The sequence below is a fragment of the Octodon degus genome, unplaced genomic scaffold, assembly GCF_000260255.1.
Source record: "Octodon degus isolate 3935 unplaced genomic scaffold, OctDeg1.0 scaffold00056, whole genome shotgun sequence".
NCBI classification, from domain to species: domain Eukaryota; kingdom Metazoa; phylum Chordata; class Mammalia; order Rodentia; family Octodontidae; genus Octodon; species Octodon degus.
Window position 1 is genome coordinate 7,358,499 of NW_004524632.1, and position 1,126 is coordinate 7,359,624.

The 1,126-nt window shown below is 54.2% G+C and overlaps 1 protein-coding gene across 1 annotated transcript in view; it reads left to right on the top strand.

Annotated features, from left to right (window-relative positions):
• Skap1 (src kinase associated phosphoprotein 1) overlaps nt 1-1,126 on the top strand; it is a 234,409-nt gene that overhangs the window by 172,627 nt on the left and 60,656 nt on the right. Inside the window, exon 6 of the mRNA XM_023718126.1 lies at nt 529-612. Within this exon, the coding sequence (XP_023573894.1) occupies nt 529-612 (84 nt within the window). The remainder of the gene's footprint in view (nt 1-528; nt 613-1,126) is intronic.

Here is a 1,126-nt window from a genome sequence, read left to right on the forward strand (position 1 = left end):
TAGAGCCCCTATGTTCAGTCTCTAACACCTAAGGAAAAAAAATTTTTTTTAAATATGATGAATGTAATCATTGTGCACTACAAAGATGTACTGAATAAGAGTAAAAAATACTTTTTTATAATTTTTAAAAACAAGCTGGGCGTGGTGGTGCATACTAGTCACCTAATACTCGGGAGGCTGAGGTGGGAGAATCCCCCCGAGTCTGAGGCCAGCCTGGGCTCCATAGTGCATTCAAAGTCAGCTTGGACGACTCAGCGAGACCCTGTCTCAAAAAACCAACCAAGATGTTAAAAAGACGTCATAGAGAATTCGGAAGGTGGAGGATGAGACCGGGAGAGACAGGCAGCCGGCCGAGTGCACCAGGGCGCCTGCCCAGGGCCTGGCTCTGCTGGCGTGGGGAACCGGGGGGCTCGGGAAGGCTTCACAGCCCATCAACCCGGGACACAGCGCAACTCTCGGGGCTGCGTGCAGCGGGCGACCGGGCGACCGCAGTCACCTGAATTTATGTCTCCTGCTTGGCCCATGCAGATCACAGCTTCTTCGGGCCGGAGTGGCAGAAGCGCTGGTGCGTGCTCAGCGGGGGCTTCTTCCTCTACTACGCCAGTGAGAAGGGTAAGGGGGGCCTGGAGTGGGCCCGGCAGGCCTCCCGCTCTGCCGGCTCCTGCCAGTGCCTGACCGACACCCGCGAGGGTGGTGAAGGCCTTGCCCACGGGGGGAGCACACGGGGGCTGCTTCCTCTGGAAACGTGAAGGTAGCACTGTCCATACACCAGAGGGTTATCGTTTATTAGGACGAACAGCACTAGAGTATCAAAGTGGAACGTGTGGGCATTCTAAAAACAAAACAAAACTCAGCCTAGCATAGTGGTACCCACCTGTCATCACAGCATTCAGGAGGCTGAGGCAGGAGGATCACTTCAAGTTCAAGGCCAGCTGAGGCTGCATAGTGAGAGATCAAACTCTTAAACTAGGGTTGGTGACACAGGCCTATCATCCGAGCCCTGGGAAGGCTAAGGCAGGAGGACCTCCACCTGTTCAAGGCCAGCCTGGGTGACATAGAGAGACCTTATCTCAAAAAACAAAACACAGGGCTGGTGAGATGGCTCAGTGGTCTAAAGCACCTACTT